Source organism: Gopherus evgoodei, chromosome 3 (assembly GCF_007399415.2).
Source record: "Gopherus evgoodei ecotype Sinaloan lineage chromosome 3, rGopEvg1_v1.p, whole genome shotgun sequence".
Classification (NCBI taxonomy): domain Eukaryota; kingdom Metazoa; phylum Chordata; order Testudines; family Testudinidae; genus Gopherus; species Gopherus evgoodei.
Genome location: NC_044324.1, coordinates 137,452,117 through 137,471,494, shown reverse-complemented (window position 1 = coordinate 137,471,494; position 19,378 = coordinate 137,452,117). Strand labels below are relative to the sequence as shown.

At 42.9% G+C, this 19,378-nt stretch overlaps 1 protein-coding gene across 1 annotated transcript in view; it reads left to right on the top strand.

The window, feature by feature from the left end:
• The first annotated feature begins 485 nt into the window (after positions 1–485).
• The window catches only part of RPS6KA2 (ribosomal protein S6 kinase A2), a 449,145-nt gene continuing 430,252 nt past the window's right edge, over positions 486–19,378 (top strand). The window contains 2 exon segments of the mRNA XM_030556734.1: positions 486–643; positions 9,428–9,472. Coding sequence (XP_030412594.1) covers positions 581–643; positions 9,428–9,472 — 108 coding nt within the window. The 5' untranslated portion in view covers positions 486–580.

Sequence of the window (19,378 nt, the reverse complement as noted above, 5' to 3'; positions counted from 1 at the left end):
ACGATTTGTGCCCCCCCAGGAGCTGCTGCAAGCGCGGTCAATGCCGGAGCCAGCAGCTAGACCGGGAGGCGGGGCTCTGCCGCACCTCCCCGCCCCTGCTTGCTCCGCGGTTGCTATAGCAGCAGCATCCTCACACTCAACTTGCACCCATCATTTAAAGAGCCAATTAAGGTTTTTCTTAAAAAGTGGGTGGGGGAGGAGAAAGGTAGTTCAATTCTCTGCTGCAAGAGAAGCATTTACTCTGACAAAGTCACTTTGCAAAAGCTAGAATAGCAATTATATCGCTCCCTCCCCCACTCCCCCCTTTCAAAGCCTGAGTGTGAAGCAGCAGCATAAGCAGCTCCTCTGTGTGTCTGTTTCTCTGAGGAGTGGGAACTGGTGGTGATCACACAGGAAACCATACTACAGACCCCAGCAAGGGGCTCCAGCAAACCTCAGAGATTGCTGCATTCTGCTAAGTCCTCTGTGTCTGCTGGGCACAGCGCTCTCGCTCGCTCACGGTTCTGGCTGTGTCTCTCATCCTCTTCCACTCACTCACACGTTTTCTTCCTCCCTCATCCTTTGAAAGAAAAACTCCAACATGCCAATTGCCCACTTGCTGGAGCTATGGAAAAAGATAGAGGTGGAACCCATGGACACAGAGGTGAGCTGCAAACCAACCCTTAATGATTTCCACAGGCATCCGAAGTCCATTGCAAATGGACCAGTTTGAAGAGGTCATTTATATAAAATGCTTATTTATTTCTATGTGAGTGCTTTGGGGAGTTCTGTCTCAGCGTGGGACCCACTGCTTTATTTAGCAAAACTTTAGGATGTCTTTCTTTTTTCTTTTTTTAGTGACTTGTGTTGTAAGGCAAACCCACTTGTTGATGGTGATGGAAGATGTATTTTCTGGGTAGGGGAGGGAGTAGCTTAATTTATTTTAGCAATGGGTTAAGTATTAGTGGAATGAGAAGTCTAATGTCATATTAATCCCTCTTTTGGAATGATTCTTAAAAGATGACCAGGAAGCTTGGTATGCTGAATTCAATGGCTGCTTATTTCTGAAGTGATGAAAAACTTCAAGTCCTTGCCCAGTGAGTGTTGGTGTCTAAGCAAGCATCCTACTTGGAGCAAAACAAAGTACTGATCAATATAGGTTGCTTTACAGAGGTACTTTTTTAATGAAGGGGATCTCTTGGAGATATTCTGGGGCACTCCCAAGACTTGAGACTGCCTGTTCTACAGTTTCACTATAGAATTTACATATAGATTGGATTTCATTGACATTTCTTAAAAAGTGTAAATAGGTGAAATTTAGTCTAAAATGTTTGACCGGATAATTTTGTTCTCAAATGTAATTAGCTACATTGATTGAATTTGTGTTCTCTTGGTTCCTAGCTGAACCATTCCTCTTACTACTAGATGTAGTCTTGCTAAATAAACCTGTCTCCCTTGTATTCTAATATCTACTAATTTTTTTCCACTACAAAATACTTAAAGGAAGGGGGGTATAGAATTTTTTTTTTTTTTTTGGTATTTCTTTTTCCCTGCACTTGATTCTCAGCTGCCTTAGGTTCATTTTACATCAGTGCAATTTAGTTAACTTCAGTGGAGTCACGCCTGATTTTGGCACCATTGTAGGTAGATCAGATATAGCCACTGTTTTTACTCACCTCTAAAAATCATTTTTCAAACATACTGTAAGTACCTACCAGAGAAGGTAATTGATAACCAATTATAAAACTCAAAGAACTATTATATCATTACAGCCTCTTGACTGCATCAGCCCTTTATGTCTGCAATACTTGTAGTTTTAGATTTTGCCTTGTACTTTGGCCAGGTCTACACTAAAAAGAGAGTCAACCCAGCTATGTTGCTGAAGGGTGTGGGTAAAATCCACACACCTGAGCAATGTAATTATGCCAACCTAATCCCCGGGGCAGACAGTGCTAGGTTGACCCCTGTTGTCACTGTAGTGAGAGACTATACTGAAGGGCTGCAGTGCTGCTGCTGCTGCAGCTATGCTGATGTAGTGGATTAAGTTTAGATATAGCCTTAGGCCATGGCTACACTTACATTTCTGCAGCGCTGGGAGTTACAGCTGTATTCGTACAGCTGTGTAGGGCCAGCGCTGCAGTGTGGCCACACTGACAGCTACCAGCGCTGCAGTGTGGCCACATTTGCAGTGCTGTTGGGAGTGGTGCATTGTGGGCAGCTATCCCACAGAGCACCTCATCCCATTTTGGCACTGTGGCTTGTGGGAAGGGGACGGAAGGGTGCAGGTCTTTCCGCTTCCTGTTCCAATGCCCCGTGGTGCTTTGCTACACATTCCAAGCAGTTTGGTGGCATTGTGAGTCTGCAGAGCGATTTCTGTTACAAATGGAGCCCGAGCTGCTGAGGACCTTGCTGATGAATGTTGCCAGCACATCACGCATAGCAGTGGAGGTATTCCTTCAGCTCCAAAGTGACAGTGAGGAGTCAGACAATGATATTGATTCGCCTGACGCTGAAGACAGTAAATTGCTTGTGGCAGTAACAGACGTGCTCAGCACCGTGGAACGCCACCTTTGGGCTTGGGAAATGAGCACTGAGTGGTGGGATCACATCGTCCTGGAAGCCTGGGATGACAAGCAGTGGCTGCAGAACTTTGAGATGAGAAAAGCCACTTTCACAGGACTGTGTGCTGAGCTCGACCCTACCCTGCGGTGCAGGGACACGAGATTGAGAACTGCCCTGCCAGTGGAGAAGCGGGTGGCTATTGCAATCTGGAAGCTGGCAACTCCAGACAGCTACCGATTGGTGGCGAACCAGTTTGAAGTGGGAAAGTCGACCGTTGGAATAGTGTTGATGCAAGTTTGCACAGCCATTAATCGCACCCTGCTAAGAAGAACTGTGACTCTGGGGAACGTGCAGGACATTGTGGATGGCTTTGCACAAATGGGTTTCCCTAACTATGGAGGGGCAATGGATGGGATGCATATTCCTATTCTGGCACCACCCCACCTGGCATCAGAGTACATTAATCGCAAGGGGTATTTCTCTGTGGTTCTCCAAGCGCTTGTGGATCACTGTGGGCGTTTCACCGACATTTACTCAGGATGGCCTGGAAAGGTGCATGATGCACGCATCTTTCGGAACAGTGCCCTGTTCAGGAAGCTGATGGCCGGGACTTTTTTCCCAGACCACAAGATCACAATAGGGGACGTTGAAATGCCCACTGTGATCCTTGGAGACCCCGCTTAGCCCTTAATGCCATGACTGATGAAACCGTATACAGGGAAGCTTGACAGGAGCAAGGACCGGTTCAACTACAGGCTGAGCCGGTGCAGAATGACTGTGGAGTGTGCTTTTGGCCGTTTAAAGGTGTGCTGGAGGTGTCTCTTCGGGAAGCTAGATTTGGGGGAAAGCAGCATCTCCGCTGTTATATCCGCGTGCTGTACCCTCCATAATATTTGTGAAGGGAAGGGTGAAAGATTCAGTGAGGAATGGGCCTCCGAGGTTCCATGCCTAGAGGCTGAATTTGCACAGCCAGAGAGCAGGGCTACTAGAGAGGCCCAGCAAAGGGCTTCAAGGATTAGGGATGCCTTAAGTGAGCAATTTGATGCTGAAAGCCAACAGTAATGTTTGGTGCCTTTGCTGTGCCCATTTTTTCCTTGGGGTACAGTATTTATCACTTTCGTCAATAATAAAAAAATATTTTATAAGCCAAGAAATCATTTATTCAAAATACAGCGACTTCACCTGGGAAGGGGAACTGCCTGAGGGCTCACTGGGGTTTCTGTGCACTGGGAAAAGCAGAGAGCAGGGACCTGGGGACCTGCACTGGGGAGAGCAGGGACCTGGGGACCTGCACTGAACAGTATCCCTACATTCTCAACAGGGTTTTCTACTGCCAGATATATCACTGCTGCATGTTACCTGGCAAGAGAGGGAGGGTCTTCTACAGCAATGTGGATTCCTCCCTGGTCCCTATGCAGCTTCCCTGTGTGCAGCAATGGTCCCCCCACCCCTCGCGGCACAGTGGCGCGGACGAGTTAGCCTGACCGGGACAAGGACCACGGTGGCTCTCCCTATAAACTTGCACAGGCACATTGCCCATGCTCTGGCTGCAACTTTTGAAGAGATTACCGAGGCAGATTACAGAGACGTGAGAGACCAAATCAATGGGCTATTCCACATTTAGGCATGCATGCAGGCAGCCATAACCCAAACCCTCCTCTCCCAAAACATTTCCATCCTAAAAATAAAATCTGCTTACCGGGAACACACTCCTCTGCTGCTTCTTCACCAACAAGTTCCAGCTGCTGCGACTGGCTAGCCTCCTCCTGGCTTGAGAAGAGCTCCTGGCTGCATGCCTCCTGGGACTCCGGGGTGTCTCCCTCCACCCCAGTAGCCTCACTATCAGCTTCCTCTACACCCTCCCCCACTTCTCCCTGCTCTGAACTCTCCATCGTGCTCCTCGGATTGGCAGTGGGGTCACACCCAAGTATGGCATCCAGCTCCTTGTAAAAATGGCAGGTCCTGGGGGCAGCTCCTGAGCGGCGATTTCCCTCACGGGCTTTGCAATAGGCACTGCGCAGCTCCTTTACTTTTACCCTGCACTGCAACGCGTCCCGTTCATGGCCCCTTAGCAGCAAGGACTTTGATATCTGCCCACAGGTATCATAATTTCTACGGCTGGAGCGAAGCTGTGATTGCACAGCTTCCTCACCCCAAACACTGATGAGGTCCTGCAGCTCGGAAGTGTTCCATGCTGGGGCTCGTTTGGGGCGTGGAGGCATGGTTACTGATTGATTGATTGCTCAGCCAGGTGTGGAGTGCAAACAGGAAGGGGATTTTTAAAATTCCCGGGGCATTTAAAGGGGGGGTCAGCTGAGCCCAAGGCAGTGGAGTGTGAAATGATGAGCAAACTGAAAAGGTATGCTGGGATACCTCCTAATACCCTGGAGGCCAATAAAAGCGCTGTTGGTGTCCACACTTGATGACCAGCACTGCATCACCAGCGCTGGAATCGCTACACCCGAGGCAGACCAGGTGTACAGCCAGCGCTGCAACCAGGGAGTTGCAGCGCTGGCTGTGCTTTGCAAGTGTGGACACAGACTGAGTTGCAGCGCTGTAACCCCATCACCAGCGCTGCAACTCTCCAGTGTAGCCATGGCCTTAGTCTCTGCCTTGAAGAGCTTACAACCTCTCTCTTTGTGCTGGATTTTCTGTAGCACTGAATACAAATCGCAATATAAATGATTGTGTTGGAAATAAACACAAGCCACAAAAACTAACAGTACCAACAGTTATATTACTAAATGAGGGCAAGACTTTTTTTAATGTGAACTTATGTTTAAATGTTTAAAAGTGTGGCTTTTTCTAACCTTAGTCTTAGTTAAGTAACAGATTTCTGAAGTCTAACTTAAATGACAAGATTGCAAGAAACCAAGTCCTGTTTCTCAAACTGAGATGTTGAATTTGCAAAGATTTAAGATGTGACTTGAGGTGAAATACATGAAAGATAAGGGAAAAGCATTAAAATAGTATTACAATAAATAACATAGCCAAAGCTTGGTGTGGAAAAGAGCCTACATTAGGGATGTATTTGTTTGGGATTGGGGGAGGATGATCAAATGCTATCTTGAGCCATAGCCTTCATCTCCTTTCTTGTGGCAGGTCACTTTCTCTCAGCTGATTCCTGGGAGAATCCCTTATGTAGTCCAGAATATCCCTGAAAAATTGCTGTTTTAGGAAAATCCGAGTGTGCTATCAAAAATGGCACCTCTGGTTATAACGTTGTTGCCCCTTTGACTCACATAGTTGGCCAACATTTGGGACCTTGCTGGGCTGTTTCAGTTAGGAGGCGAAATTGGTGATAGGTGTTGGGTGTTCCTTTGGTGGAATTCTCTTTATTTACAAACAATGCACACGCAGGCCTGTCTACCCTGAACACAGTAAACACAAATAACAGCAGGCAGTTGCCTCGCTCAGAAATCCAAGTCTGCCTTTCCAATGAGTATTGGGTCCAAAAGAACCTGTATCTCTGCTTTCTCCAAGGACCATGCTTCTCTTGCTTTCTGCCTTTCTCACACAGCTGCGACAATCAGTCTCTTGGGTTTGCAATCAGTTCCAACAAAACCCTTGAGGCCTCATGGAGTTAGCTTTGCCAGGCGACCCTGTGCCTCCAGTGGTAGCCTCAGCTGTTGCTACACAAAAAAGCATTTAATTGTTCCTTCCATTTAGCTTCACAGAGTATGTCTACACAGCAAAGAAAAACCCACAGCTGGCTTGTGCCAGCTTACTTTGGCTCAGGCTGCAGGGCTGTCTCATTGCTGAGTAGACTTCTTGGCTTTGGCAGGAGCCTGAGCTCTGGGACCCTTCCACCTTACAGGGTCCTACACGCTGGAGTTCAGCCCAAGCCCAGATGTCTACACTGCAGTGAAACAGCCCTGTGAGCCTGAGTCAGCTGGCATGGGCCAGCTTTGGGTGTCTAGTTGCTGTGTAGACAGATCCAAAGAAGCGTTCTGAGCACACCCATCAACTTTAACCAAATCTGTGATGGTCTTTTGCTCAAAGACCTGCTCTGATGGTCATTAGCAATTCTTCTAGCATAGCAACTTTTTCTAAAATGTACTCAAACTTGTATTTTGTACTGAGATGTCATGATGCTAGGGCACTTACAAACCTAGGGTAAAGTCAAGCAAAATTTTGGGCTAACATTTTTTTTTTTTTGGTTGAAAAATGCAGGTTTGGGACAACCAAAACATTTAGTGAATTTGTGTTAGTTTCACCGAACTTTTTAAGTCAAAACAAGAGACATTTTTGAAAACGTCCAGTTGTTTGTTAGGACATTATCAAAAGAAAACACATCAGCTTTTTGGGCAAGATTCACAAACCAGGTAGTTGTGATAGTTTCCTACCCCCTGTCTTACACTCAGCAGCCTGTTGGGCAGGGCCCTCTCTTGGGAGGAGGGAGACCTAGGTTCAGTCCCTCACTCTGGAGCAGAGACTGGAATCCAGGTCTTCCCACTCTGAGGAACATGCCCTCACCATGAAGTACTCTGAAGTGGGGGATGTCACAGTCTCTCTTGGTGGAGCTTTTCCACATTTGTATAAAATACTTGAATAGTCATTGGGGCTGAGAGATGGGGAGTGACTCCGTAGCCCACTGATTAGGGCACTCACCTGGGAGGTGGAACCCCTGGGTCCCAGTCCTTGATCCAGAGTGGAGACTTCCACCTGGCCTCTCCCATCCCAAATGAGTGTCCTAACAACTGGGCTATTGAGCATAAGGAAATCACCTCCTCTTCCTTCTCCATTCTTGTGAAACCAGCCCTTATTTTCCATTTGCTTTCTTAAAATACACACAACAATCACATTCTGACTTTTCAGTTTGACAAATATTTCAATTTTGATTCAACCCAAACCAAAAAAGTTAGGTGTCTCACCATCTCTCCTCTGGAACTGCCAGCAAACCAAACTATTCAGTACTTCACAATAGAGAAGTGCTAAAATGCAAATCCATTACATCCATCATACACTACTAGTTGTCAATCCCTGCCACTGGGTTGATGATGATATTATGTTTTTGTGTGCGTGATGAACCAAAAATAAGCAGACTAAATACTTGTTCCTTATTTCCAAATTAGGACCCTAGATCAGTATTCTTGTTGGGCTTAATTTCCAGCTTTAAAAAAATGTTTGAACAAGTCTGTAGCCCATTACCATTCTTTATATTAAGGTTTTGTTTTATGAATAGTTTAACAAGGGTTAAAATTGTTAGCATCCAAAAGGTCTCTCTCTCGCTCCATAATCATGGCTTATGTCTAATTTCTTCTACTGATTTTTGCTTATAACCATCTATAACACATTCTACTCATGTCTGTAACATACAGGTTATAAGGATAAATTATTAAACCTTTAAAAATTATTTAGAAAAAACAATTTAATATAAAGTGTGACTATTTAATTCTAGCCCAGGTGAGTTTGATAGCTGTTGAGTGGCCTTTATGATTGATTCTTCAGTGGAAACTAGGAGCCTAAATACCTTTTGTGAATCTGAGCTGTTCAATCTCCAGTGAACAAGTGTCCACGTTACAACAGCCACCACAATGATTTGAATGCAAATAACCTTCCTCTTTTACCAGTTATTACATTTAACATTTACCTGGGCTACACTTTAAAGTCTGCCATGTGAAAACTAATTATTGGAATACTTTTAAGGAATTGGAGTGATGTTCAAATCCATGTAAGGTAAAATGTCATTTTTGGGGGCTAGTCTGACATTTGTCTCCCCCATAAGATTTTCACGTTTTGTAAACATGCCATCTGCCAGGGAGGAAGACAAACGTCTTATTTCTTTGATATGTGCAAACCTTCCCCCTTATGCCAAAAAACCTTTTAAAATGCATTTACCAGTATCTGAGCATGACTCAGTGCAAACATTTAAATACAGCACTTACACTAAATGAATTTTGTATCGGTAGGGGTTCAGTAAGGACATGTACTGCATTGTGTAAAGTGAGTAAACAAGGAAAGATTAAGGACTGAATCCTACTTGCTTTACTCATTAACTTTTCAAGGGAACTACTTCTGTGAATAAAGTAAATGGGATTTGGCCCTAAATCATTTAAAGATGTTGAAATAAGAAAGTGTTTTGAGTGGATCTGATCTTAGTCTGCTCAGGCAAAGCTCTATTGATTTCAATTAGGTATTTTTTTAAAAAAGTGAGTGACTTCCCTTGGGGATATTTTTCTGAGTAAGGACTTGGAGGATCAAACCCTCAGTTACACTGCCTGCTTTAAAAGCCAATTCCCCCCCCCCCCCCACCAGTGGCCTCTGGACCCAAAAGCTCCATCCCAGATAGGTACCAAATAAGTTCTGAACTCTTCTGAAAAATGTGGCCCTATTTGTTTATATGTTCTCTTTCTCCTTTGTGAAAGATTGTTACCTTTCCAGATCTCCAGAATAGTCTGTTCATGAATAATCTTGCTTCATTTTTATTCAGTCTTGACACGTTAATTGCACAAGTCTGTTTTTGATTGTTCACTCATAATCTTGTCTAATAAACGTTGCACTCTTAGTCCTGTCTATTATAGTATTTTTCCATATGTTCCTCAAACTTGATGCAACCTATATTCACTCATTACTTAGTTAAATATCAGGTAAGTAAAATACATACTATTTAGTGCATATACACAGTAGATTCAGTGTAGTTTTGTCATAGCATTACTGTATCTTTTAAAGAAAAAAATAAATAACTTTTTGGAATCCAGTTAAGTCTTTTAGTTATTGCCAATAATAAAATTAATTTAACCATTGTAAATCTTGAGCAACTGCCTTGACATACATTGATTCAGATTTACACCTGTGTAACAGAAGAGTCTGGTTCAGAATTGTGTTTTTGTGAGGCTTTTCCTAATCTGTCTTCATGAGACTTTTTTCTTCTTTTGATTACCAGCCTGCAGTGGATGATGCCAGCTTGGATGAAGAATTTAGAAGTGAGGTAATTCTGTGCATGTTATAATTTCCTGCATATTTTCATGCTTGTCAATTTTCTACCTTCATGTAAAAATTTCTAGTATTTCCCACCATCCCCAGGAAATACTGCGAGAATAGACTTTCACTCAAATGCTACTTTGAAAACTGAAAATATACTATTTGGGCTGGATATCGGAGTTCTTTCCTAGCAGTGAGGCTATTAAACTGTGAAGTCGCTTTTTAAGAAAAGCTATGGATGCCACATTGCTTATCATTTTTAAAACTGGTCTGGAGAAAACAATGGAGTCTATAAAGCAGGGAACTATTCTGCCATGGCCAGGAAATGGTCAAATTGCTATAGTAATACTTTTCTTTCCGTAATTCCTGACATGTCAAGAATTGTTGCGAAACTATCAGTGGCCATTCTGTCTTAAGCATGAAGATTCTATTATTTCAAGAGTGAGACAGCAAAACTGTGGTGTGAAAGAGGCAGTCTTGTAGTTTAAAATAAAGGAAGAAAGATGTGAGATGTTGGCTGGAAGGAGTAGGGGAGAAACTCAACAAAGAAGAGAAAAATGGGAGACTGGATTATGACTCTGTGTGTGTGTGTGTATGTGTATATATATATATATATATATATATATATATATATATATATATATATATATATATATATATAGACTAGTAGGGAAGAAAAGAACTGGACTCAAAGTTAAGAAGTGTGAAAGAGTAAAAGCTGAAGGTAAATATGGCATATTCTCTCTTTACATTTTTATACAAGAGAGCCTGTAATAGTGATCTGTTACTCTCAGGGGCCATTAATCAGTATATTTGTACAAGTTACAGTGAACTGGACTCTACTAGTGAATTGATACTAAATGCTACCAAGCTTGTGGGTTTACTTCATCCATTAGACTGGCTCTTCATCCCAAATATGTTGTATGATCACTAGCTTAACAGTGAAGATAAATAAACACTACTATGGTCTTGTCTACACTACAGAAATACTTGCTTCTGATAGTGGTTTGACCTGTAAGTGTAGACAAGGACAAGCTGTATTCAGTGCCATGTCAGAAACTGAGATTAAAACCTGCTCATCATCCTCCTGAGCCTCAGGCTCATTGACACCCCTACCCCTGAGAACCAGAAGGTTCCTTAGGAATCACCCCACAAGACTTAGTATACTTGTTAGGCTCTCATGAGACTTCTATCTGATGGGGGCTAGAGAAGCTGCCATAACCTCTCTTAATTCTTGCACGGTGGTAGGAGCTTGGAAGGGCATCAAAAAGTCTTCCAAAGCCAGGGGAGTCCTGCAAACTCCTGAGGTGGAGTGGGGCCAATGAATTTCATAAGACTTATCTCTTAAGGGGTTTCCAAGTCACAACTGAGGCTGATGTGATGGTGAACTATAAATCTGTGGGGACCCATAAATTGCCTAATCCCCATGGGGAAGATTTTGGGAAAGGGAAGTTGCCAAACGTCATAAGTAGAGTATGTAGAAAATATTTTAAGAAAGTACATCTGTTTTATATGGCCACTTTGTGAATACAGACTTTCAGGGGAAAACGGATGGTTTCCCAAATCAAATTTTTTTTCATGATACTTTTTAATCACAAGGGTTACTACAGCTCTTGGCTTTCAGTAAACAATTTTTTTAAAAAATTTTTAAACCCTGTGGAAACAACTTCAACATTTAATTTTTTCACAACTTTTCTTTTAAATGTCCAACTCTCTCTACTTTTACGGGCCTTCTGAGGGCTGATGCACTTACTCAGGTGGAGCCCCCTCCTGTAGACATGAGGAAGTGCATGAGGATTGGGCTCCCCTCTTAAGTACAATATAACCTAAGAGTTACGAACACCTCAGAAATTTGTGAACTCTGAACAAAACATTATGGTTGTTCTTTCAAAAGTTTACAACTGAACAATGACTTATACAGCTTTGAAGCTTTAGTAGGCAGAAGAAAATGCTGTATCTTGTGCAAGAGGGTTTTAATCTCCTCTTGGGGCAGAACACCTGGGTAGCAATGCAAAGTACAGAGGGAAACTCAGGCATAAAAATACATACATCATAGGCGGCATACAAAATATTACAGAAAATTCTCACTTTATCACAGTTGCATTATATGGAGTTCTCACTGTTTCTTGGCACCTTGGTCTTGGGTTTTCTCACCTTTTTGTGTGCCTTTGCCTTCTGTCTATAAGTGTCCACAAAGTGCTTACATGGTGGTATCATATCATATACTCTGTTTTCTGTACTTTTCCCAGCAAGTGGGATGTAAAGTGAGTAACCCAGGACAGGGCATGGCTATGCCTGTCTAAATTGCCTGCCACAGTGGCTTTTATAAAAGGTGCACACAGAATAAGGAGGCTAAGAAGGCAGAGTTAGAGGTGAAGCATCATCTATTTCTCAGTATAGGAGAGTCTCCTCTCTCCTCATCTAAAGTTTTCTCAAACATTCATTTATTGCAGGGGTTCACAAAAAAACTGTTTGCCTTTCTCCTTCATACCCTGCTGATCACCGTGAGACTTAAGAGCTCAGACTGCAAACTATCCAAGCCAGAGTCTGTACAGCACCAAGAACCCTTCCAGATTTAACTTAGGCAAGTCTATATATAAAACCACTACAGTGTTGTGCTGCTGTAGTGTTTCAGTGTAGACACTACCCATGTGGACGGGAGGGGTTCTCCTGTCAGTGTAGGGATATGTCTACACTACGAGATTATTCTGATTTTACAGAAACTGGTTTTGTAAAACAGATTGTATAAAGTCGAGTGCATGCGGCCACACTAAGCACATTAATTCGGCGGTGTGCATCCATGTACCAAGGCTAGCATCGATTTCCGGAGCATTGCACTGTGGGTAGCTATCCCATAGTTCCCGCAGTCTCCCCCACCCATTGGAATTCTGGGTTGAGATCCCAATGCAAAAACAGTGTCATGGGTAATTCTGGGTAAATGTCATCACTCAATCTTTTCTCCGTGAAAGCAATGGCAGACAATCATTTAGCGCCCTTTTTCTCTGGATTGCCCTGGCAGATGCCATAGCATGGCAACCATGGAGCCCATTTTGCATTTTGTCACTGTCACCGTATGTATACTGGATGCTGCTGACAGATGCGGTACTGCAGTGCTACACAGCAGCATTCATTTGCCTTTGCAAGGTAGCAGAGACGGTTACTATCCCTATTGCACGGTCTGCCATGCCATTGTAAATTGGCGATGAGGTGACAGTTATCAGTCGTTCTGTACAGTCTGCTGCTGTCATGGGTGCTCCTGGCTGGCCTCGCTGAGGTCGGCCGGGGGCGCATGGAATGGGAATGACTCCCTGGGTATTCCTTTCTTTATGTTTTGTCTAAAAATAGTCAGTCCTGCCTAGAATATGGGGCAAGTGTACTAGAGAACCAGAGAGCACAGCCGCTCCGTTTCAGAGCCCCAGAGATCCCGCAGAAATTATGAGCTGCATGCCATTCTAGGGGGTGCCCCTGCAACAGCCCCACCCGTTGCTTCCCTCCTCCCCCAACCCTCCTGGGCTACCATTGCAGTGTCCCCCCACTTGTGTGATGAAGTAATAAAGAATGCAGGAATAAGCAACACTGACTTTTTAGTGAGATAAAATGACAGGGAGGAAGCCTCCAGCTGCTATGATAGTCCAGGCAGTACAGAATCTTTTCTTTAGACATGAAAGGGGAGGGGGCTGATGGAGCTCAGACTCCAGTTGCTATAATGAAGACGGTTACCAGCCGTTCTGTACCATCTGCCGGGAATGACCGGGAATCATTCCCATTTTTACTCAGGCACCCCCGGCCGATCTCACCGAGGCCAGCCAGGAGCATTCACGGGCTGATGATGACGATGGATAGCAGTCATATTGTACCGTCTGCCACTGGGAAGGGGATGCTGGTGTTCAGTGCTGCAGCGCCCCATCTACCAGCAGCATGCAGTAGACATAGGGTGATATTGAAAAAAGGCGAGAAACGTTTTTTTCCTTTTTCTTTCGGGGGGGGGAAGGGTGTAAATTGATGACATGTACCCTGAAACACCCGGGAAAATGTTTTTGACCCTTCAGGCATTGGGAGCTCAGCCAAGAATGCAAATGCTTTTCGGAGACTGCTGGGGATTGTGGGATAGCTGGAGTCCTCAGTACCCCCTCCCTCCATGAGCATCCATTTGATTCTTTGGCTTTCCATTACGCTTGTCACACAGCACGTTGCTGAGTCCCTGCTATGGCCTCTGTCTATCATAGCCTGGAGATTTTTTTCAAATGCTTTGTCATTTCGTCTTCTGTAACGGGGCTCTGATAGAATAGATTTGTCTCCCCATACAGCAATCAGATCCAGTATCTCCAATACAGTCCATGCTGGAGCTCCTTTTGGATTTGGGACTGCATCACCACCCGTGCTGATCAGAGCTCCATGCTGGGCAAACAGAAAATGAAATTGAAAAGTTTGCAGGGCTTTTCCTGTCTGCCTGGCCAGTGCATCTGAGTTCAGATTGCTTTCCAGAGCGGTCACAATGTGCACTGTGGGATACCGCCCGGAGGCCAATACTGTCGCTTTGTGGCCATACTAACCCTAATCCGACATGGCAATATAGATTTCAGCGCTACTCCTCTCGTCAGGGAGGAGTACAGAAATTGGTTTAAAGAGCCCTTTATATCGATATAAAGGGCCTCATTGTGTGGACGGGTGCAGGGTTAAATAGGTTTAACTCTGCTAAATTCAGTTTAAATGCATAGTGTAGACCAGGCCTAGGTAATCCATCCCTGAGAGGAGGGAAGGAGGTTGACAGAAGAATGCTTGCATTGACTTTGTGCTGCCTACACTGGAGGCTAGGTCTGCATAGCTACATCTTTCGGGGCGGGAGGGAGGATTTTTCACATCTCTGAAAAATGTAGCTATGCTGATCTAAGTTCCTAATAAACAGTACAGAAAAGGACCAGATTCTTGAATGTTAGGTTCCCATCACCATGGATATATGGACTACTTGCTAAGTGACTAATAAGTCTGTCACAGGCTGTTAGGCAATCTTCTAGCTGATGGATGTGCTGCACCCAAATCCAAAGCCGTTTTATCAGGGAACCCTGGATCTATATTTTTTAAAGGGTGGCCTGAAGGCACTTAATGAGGACAATAGTTCATTCACTGCAGGGATGTGTTAAACAAAATGCTTTGGGCTATATTAGCATCCTTCTCCCCTGCTATGCAGACTCCACATAAATCAGATAAAATAGCAAAACCAATAAAAAAAATTACATTGCCTATTGTCTGAGTTAGTGCTGTCTGATTTTGCTGTCACAGTGGAAAAGTTCTTTGAATGTTCCAGAGGGCAAAAATGACTAAGGGAACATTTATAGACAATGATTTGTCCAGTACAAGCCAGCAGCAGCAAGTATTGGTGTTAGCCATGCTGCTTCTAAAAATAATTAAGCACATAGATGGTTGGGGTGTTTTGATTATCAAAGTAGGATTGCTCTCCAGGCAAATTTATTCATCTGTAGAAGAGAATTTCCCTCTGTCTGAAAGGTCCAAAAGTGGTAATGAAACTGATGATTTAGTGACCTAGAAAGAGATGTTTTGGCCAATGGAAGACCTCACAACTCAGAGTTGTTAAAGATCCCATGGAGATGTTAAGGGATTGTGCTAATCCCAGACACTGTTCTGGCCAACTTCCTTTCTAGGATCTCCCTGTAGTTTCCACTGGTGGCTGTATTCTTTATTTCAAGAGAAGTTATGTTGTGTGCACTGTAAAACAGTAGGTGTGTTTCTCAGAAATAGCTTCATTTTAGGTGGATTCAGCATTTCCTTTTCTACACTTCTGCTCCTTTATACCTTTTCCAGGAGTGTTGCAAGTCTTAACTTTTAGTATTTTCAGATCTGCTGCTAGAAACATGTGGTTGAAGTTCAATGTATTGTTAACAACAATGACTTTTCTGTCAGAGCTGCCACCTATTCAGAAAAAAACTAAACAAACTGAGAGGTTTTGTCTAATGAAAACTTCATGGCACAACTGAAAAATGCAGGATTTCAGAGCCACCCCTCGTCCCTGTTCTGAAATTTTCAAATATTGCTGTTGCTTTGAAAAATGCATTTCCTCCAACAGTAAAATCAGTAGCTAGATGAAAGCTGAGGCAGAAATTGAATTCTCGTGGTAATGTTTGGAGAGAGCACAGAGTGACATATAAGCCATGCTCTTTGGTATCTGGTAGTCCAACAGGCAAGGGAGAGGCCACTAGCAGTACCCTCTGAAGCTACTATATTATACACATAATTGTCAAAGGGAAGGCAAAACAGGTGCCCTAAATACACTTATCCATAGTTCTTCCACATCTATTTTTATATAAATGCAGAAGTTGAAAGAAGACTAGACTAAGTATCAATATTAAAGGATAAACACAGCACTCTGAGGAGCAAAAATGTAAGACTTGTTGCTCTTGTATTCCTGTCATTATGCCAACATTATGCCAGTCAAAGTACGTCTGTTCTTATGTAACACTAAAGTCAGTTGACGACAACAACACAAATTTTCCATAACAATGGGATATTATTCAACTGCCAACTATAGGAAGTCTGGAAATGTGTTTTCCAGGTTATTTGTTGTTAATTTTAATGTCACTGAATTTACCTCTACGGCAATTTCTATGTAGCTTCAGTACGCACAACACCTGGCATACAATCCCTGATCATTCAGTGGCTGGGAAGACAACTGACAGGTCAGGCTAGTAATCTTCTAACCTACTGTCCCAAGAGTTGTTTTCATTACAATGTCAGATGAGGCCATTACCTTAAAGTTTAGTAATGGTATTTCTGCTGATGAGGTTTCCCTGTCAGGAACTACAGTCATTCTCTTTCTCTCTAGTCCAATGACTGTTCCGTTGTGGATAAATATTTAACTACCACGGACCATTCGCATTGCAAGGACTAAGTCCCTTTGTGGATTGCAACCTAATTGCTTAGCTAAGGAGATAGAAATGCATGTATGGAAACAAAGGGAAACTATCAATATATGTGGGATATATACAAAACTATCTGCTGTGAATTGGTCTTTTTGCTGCCCAGAAGACTTACTTCTCTGTATTTTGTGTGTAGGAATAAATCTGAAACATGTAGTTTTATCCTGCGACAGGAAGGATAGTAGATAAGATTGTTTAAAAGGCTTTGTGCCTGAAAAGGTCTTTTGATCATAGAAATAGTTTGTTCTTTCCAGAAAAGCAAATAGGTAGCTGATCATCAAATTTACGATAAAATGTGGAGGGGGAGAGAAAGAGATGGTGTATAAAAAACTTTGTTTTAAAAGCTGGTTGAAGTTGCTAAGTGACAGCAGTGCATTTAGCCATCAAATTGTTTACAAAATCCAAGCTCTTGGAAAGGAACAGCTAAAGACATTGTATATCTTCTTCTGCTGAAATAATGAACAAACACATTCTTATCAAGTAATGCATTTTTATTCAACCAAATAAGCTTACCTCTGACCCCAAATCCTAGACTACTTAGTCATGAGGAATCTCAAAATAGAAACATAACCTCTTTGAAAAATAAACATGAAATTTAAAATTGACTAACCTTACACGCATGTCCACATAGGTAATTTTTACCATAGGTTGGTATTGATACATATGTTTCTAAGAAATTACTGTATTTTTTTTCTTGACAGTACTATCAGTAATACTTTGTGTTTTCTACTAGATAAGAATGCTGTATGTGGGCAGTGTAAGATTTATGATGTCCTTAGCTATTTGTTTGTTTGTTTGTTTGTTTCTTTGCTTTTAAAGATTTGGCAGGTAACAATATTTTTGTAACTTAGCAACATTAATTGGCTTTTTAAATGGATTTTTATGGGCTTTTTGGAATTTTTTTCTTTAAACATTTCTCATTATATTTTTTAAAAGAGCCATTTCTTCATTTACTTACTAAAAAGAAAAAAAACAAGTGGAGTTGGTCAGGGCACCAAGTTAATACTGGCTCCTGAATTACCCTTTCCAATTCAGTGCACACCTAACAAATAAGCATGCTCCCTTGGTATCTAAGGCCCAATCCTGTACACTGTCAATTGCAGAAGTACCCCTCTATCTTTGTTGAACCCACTTGAAGCCAAGTGGGGAAATGTGGGTGCAGGGATTTGTCCATGTGCAGTCAGCTGCAAATCTACATTAGCCATTCAAGTACAATCTAGTTTCATTCTGTATCCTGGTAAGCAGTACTAAAGTCATAGCAAGTTAAGGGCAAATTGTGGCTGGCTGTTACATAGGTGAATGGGCTGAGTGGATGGAGAAGAGAATAGGGGGAAATGTATAAGGAGCCTCCCTTCTCTGGTGCATTCAGATCCCGTTCAAAGGGCCCTGATCATATACCCCTGCTCAAAGGAGCTGTTGCTGTTTTTTATATTAATTGGTTGTATTCTTTCTTCCCTCACTAGTTGAACCAGGGCATCTGATATATCTTTAAATGAGTAGGAGGGGCAGTTTCTGTATGTAGAAAAACAAAAATTCTGCTGTATGGGATTATTTTGTCCAACATCATATTCATTAAGACTCAACAAGAGCATGATATGATAACAAAAAATCCCTTCCCAAGTACTGCATCCCTTCAGACACAGGCAGTAACTTTACAGATATGGAGCTGCGTATGTGTAGGGGTCTACCAAATTCACAGCTGTGAAAATTGCTTTATGGACCATGAAATCTGGTTTCCGGCTGTCCAGCTCTGAAGACATAGCAGAGAGCATAGGCTGCTGGCTGGACACCCAATTCTGAAGATAGTGCTGTGGCCAGCAGCAGTGAAGTGTGTGTGGCATGGTATGGTATTGCCACCCATACTTCTGCAATGTCATAACCAAGCCATGAAAAATGTGCGATATCTCTGCAGTGTTTATCAAAGTAGGGGGCCCCAACCCAAAAGGAGGGCATTGCAAGCCTATTGTGTGTGAGGGGGGGTCACAGTATTGCCGCCTTTACTTCTGCACTGCTGCTGCTGGCAGCCGCGCTGCATTCTGAGCTGGGTGCCTGACCAGCCACTGCTGCTCTCAACTCTGCTTTCAGAGCTGGGCAGCTGGAGAGCGGCAACTGCTGGCCAGGCACTCAGTTCTGAAGGCATCGCTGCTGCCAGCAGCAGCGCAGCAATAAGGATGGCAATACTGTGACTCTCTCTTCCACAATAGGTTTGCAATCCCCCTTTTGCATTGGGACCCCCAGTTTGATAAACATTGCAGAGAAATCCCATGTTTTTCTTGGGTTGGTCATGGCAAAATAGCAAACTTCACAGATGTGTTAGACATCCACAACATTTGCTATTTAGGCTGTGATCAACTACTGAAAAATGTGGGATTTGTGTATGATTTAAGTAGACCCCTATGTTTGTGCACTGAATATAATGCAGCTAACATATCTTCTCTGCTTTGAGACAAGATAGGAATATGAGCATAACAAATACTGGGTAAAGCAGAACAGTCTTACCATGAAAATGGCCTTTACACTTAAAAGAGATGTTTGAAAAATGTGGAAAGGTCACATGATTTACAGGCCATTCTTTTTTCATAACCAGCCATTCTTGCTTGATGGGTTTATATCCACTTGAGCCTGACGCTGTGTTTCTGCTAAAGGCAAAGAATAACCCATGGCCCAATAAAAACATTACTGTACCTCTTCTGTTAGATACACATTGCACGCAGAGAGAAGTGACTGTGAAGTACTGTCATAACAGAATAAAATGCAACAGTTCATTCAGATGTAATTACAGCCAAAAAGTGATGTTTAATGCAATGTTAAGATTATGCAATTAAAATAAAGCCAGGAAGTGGGTATTTTCGGGTTCTCTTATGCTGCCTAGCCTTTATGGTATGGTATCAGGCCTGAGTTGTGTGCTATTGGGCTTTAGCATGAGGCACACTGTTCATGCTCCTTAACTGATCTAGCTTTTTATATAGCCAACCCCAAAA